The sequence below is a fragment of the Apaloderma vittatum genome, unplaced genomic scaffold (genome assembly GCF_000703405.1).
Source record: "Apaloderma vittatum isolate BGI_N311 unplaced genomic scaffold, ASM70340v1 scaffold9404, whole genome shotgun sequence".
NCBI lineage: Eukaryota > Metazoa > Chordata > Aves > Trogoniformes > Trogonidae > Apaloderma > Apaloderma vittatum.
Genome location: NW_009714357.1, coordinates 61,766 through 64,824, shown reverse-complemented (window position 1 = coordinate 64,824; position 3,059 = coordinate 61,766). Strand labels below are relative to the sequence as shown.

The following is a 3,059-nucleotide window of genomic DNA, read 5'->3' as shown; positions in this document are numbered from 1 at the left end:
GGAACCGAAGGAAGAAAGGTAAAAACCCTTAATTCGAGATATTTCTCAGCAGACACGGTCTTATCTAATAACAACAGTGAACATATGCTTTTTTCTGAGGCAGATTTCTGCTGTGAAAGCTTAATGGTGGTTGGTGTTTGGTTTGTTTTTTTTCTTCCTTCAAAGTAAATATGTGCTCAGGAAGGAGCAATAAGAACTTAGACTGTAGGGAGCCTGCAAATTTAGTACTCTGAGGATGAAAACTTTGTTCTCGTCTGTTATGGGAGTTTGAAATAAAAGTACAAAACATGATGATTGCATGTTGCATGTGTGTGTGAAGTTTAGAATGTATATATTCATAGGTTCCCTTTCTTTCCCCCTCCCCCTTTTAACATGTAGATTTATGAGGAATCAAAGATGAACTTGGAGCAGGAGAGGCCTTTTGTCTGCAGTGCCCCAGGCTGCTCACAGGTGAGTGGAGTCAGTGATGATATTAATTGAGTCCTCAGCACTAGCTCTGGCTTGTACAGTGCCTCCTGATATATTAACACATGTCTAATAATAATAATATGTGTCTTGGGTTTTGCCTTTTTTGTTTTTTATTAAGTCCTTCCCCTCTTGCCAATTCTCTCCTTATCCCACAAGATATTATAAAATATTGAAAGCGTATACAACAGCCATTCAAATGTGAATTAGTAAAAGTGCTTCTCAAGCCGCTTCTGTGCCTTCCCTCATCCCCAAGCCTAATGTTTCAAGCCAGGTATTGCAAATTCCCTTAGTGGCAAGCAAAGGACGACACAGCAGACAGGACACATTTGTCTGTGCAATGGAATATATTCTGTTTCCTATTGACTGTGGTAACCATTCTGATTTATTTTTTAAGAAAATACTTAAATACAATGATGCCTTAGTGCCTTTTTTTTTTTTTACAAAAAAAATTAAATCTTTGAGACATCTTTCTACTAAATATTCTCTATAGGAAGTGCAGCCTGTAGATAATTTCTGCCCCAGGATGTATATTTGAGGTTCCTCTTGACTGGTGATCTGCCACAAGTCTCTGAGGGCATAATCTGATCTGTAACATTAGGTGTCAGAGTATCTTAAGTGTCAGAGTATCTTAAAAAACCTGAAGTGACAAGGATTTTACCTGCTGAGATTATGAATTTGAATTTGTGGTTTTTTGATGATTTTTGTAGTGGTGAGGGAAGTGCCACATGTGGCACTTCCAACCCTAATTCAGTTTAGTGACAAGAGTTTGTGAGTAAAATCTTCAGGCAAGGGCATCTTTTGGGCTTTTACCACAGACTTCCTCTATGCATCTGTTTTAGCTTATCCATTTCCCAGAGTCCTCCTCTCTTAATGAGGGTAGTATTTCCCTGCTTTAACTATATGTTGGGAGTTTTCAGCTGGCTAATATTTTTACAACCCTTTAGGTTCATCTGGTGGAACGACGGGTGACCATTACTGTAGTGTAGTTGTTGATTTTGTCAAGAGCTGAAAGGACAGGAAGAAGCCTGAAGTCCAGTTAACAACTGGCCGAGCAGCTTTGCTGTTTCATTAAGTGGGAGCATTTCTACAGGTGTCAGAGTGCATCTTTTGGATTGTCCCTCTGATCGAGGATTTGTCACTTCAGATCTCCATGTGCAGAGTTAAACTTTCACCATTCTGTAAAATTCAGCTGTCACGGAGGTAGACTAAAAGCATCCAAGTTTTATGGTCAAGTGTTATCTACCTTTCTCTGGAACATTAAAACTGACTTCCACTCCAGTCAGTGGATTTGAGTGTTTGCAAGTCAGCTACTAATTAATTTCCTCAGTGGAGGAGAAGCTGGTCCAAGCAAGCTCAGTTTAGGTGTTCAGAGAGTAGGTTTGGTTGTATGCTGTTACAGTTTGGAAAGACAAGCCATGTAGGTGTGACTTCATCTTAAAAAACATTTAATTTCCCAGTTCATTTGTTGTAAATGAGGACTTGACAGAAGTTCATAGTATAGTGCCACTATCCAGCTAAGCTGTTTGGGACTGGCTTCTCTATCAACCAGTGCAGATATGTAGTGAGGGCTGAGGGAGGTGACCTTCTGCACAAGTTAGAAAGTAGACTTACAAAAAAAAACAAACAAAGAAAACCCCAGAGAAGACTGGGCTGGAATAATAACTTCTCCTCAGTTGCCCCATGCCCTCTTTAAGCTGGCTGATCTCAACCTGAGGACAGAGTGTGGTGTCCACAAAGGAAAATCCATTTCCATGAGAACAAAACATGCTGGGGGTTTTTTTTCCCCTCACAATTTTGTTAAGCAAGGTCTTTCACATATTCCCTTTGTTCTTAACATAAATTTCTAGTGCTGCATTTCTTCCAGATGAGTAAGCAATGAACCAGGATTTCACAGTGAGGAAAAGGACTTTGGAATTTTTTTTTCCCAGAGAATTCATTCCCATTATTTATGCTACTTTGTCTAGGGGCTTAGAGAGATTCTCAGAAGGTGTAACGTACTGCAACTATTTATACTATAGCCACAAGCAAAGTCACTTAGCCAAGAATATACTGTGTTGAAAGCATTAAGTCACTTTAACTCTGTTGTTGCTGGTTTTCTACAATCTCCAATGTACCTCTTGCATTAAAAAGCTGCTTATAAAATTTATTTTTTCCCCTTGATGATACAACTTTTGGCCTTTTCTAGTCCTGAAATAACCCTGTTAAAACTACTACAGTAGTTTGTAGCAAAAGTCTGTATACGCGCCTTCTGCTGAAGAAAACTCAACAGAACCAGTGTGCTTCTAGAGCCCAGGTGTGCAAGCGCTTGAAAATTTATTCAAGCTTGTCTCTTCTTTGCCTTGTTCAAAAGAAGCCATTTGTTGTAAAAGTCTGTAATCAGACTGTTAAACAAATTTAGCACCTGGATTAGTTTCTTGCAAAGCACGTATCTTCACCTTCTTTGCTTGACAAAGCAAAATAATTTAATTTAGTATCATAAAGGGTCATAAATAGTTGTTATAAACGAAGCACCACTGTGTTGCCACTTTGAATCAAGTCAAAGTATCAGAGGTTTCCAAAACTAAAGATACATTTTGCCTCAGTACTTTCGG

The 3,059-nt window shown here is 38.9% G+C and overlaps 1 protein-coding gene across 1 annotated transcript in view; it reads left to right on the top strand.

Annotated features, from left to right (window-relative positions):
* The first annotated feature begins 383 nt into the window (after positions 1–383).
* LOC104273394 (cyclic AMP-responsive element-binding protein 5-like) overlaps positions 384–3,059 on the top strand; it is a 44,342-nt gene continuing 41,666 nt past the window's right edge. Inside the window, exon 1 of the mRNA XM_009868725.1 lies at positions 384–450. Within this exon, the coding sequence (XP_009867027.1) occupies positions 397–450 (54 nt within the window). The 5' untranslated portion in view covers positions 384–396. The remainder of the gene's footprint in view (positions 451–3,059) is intronic.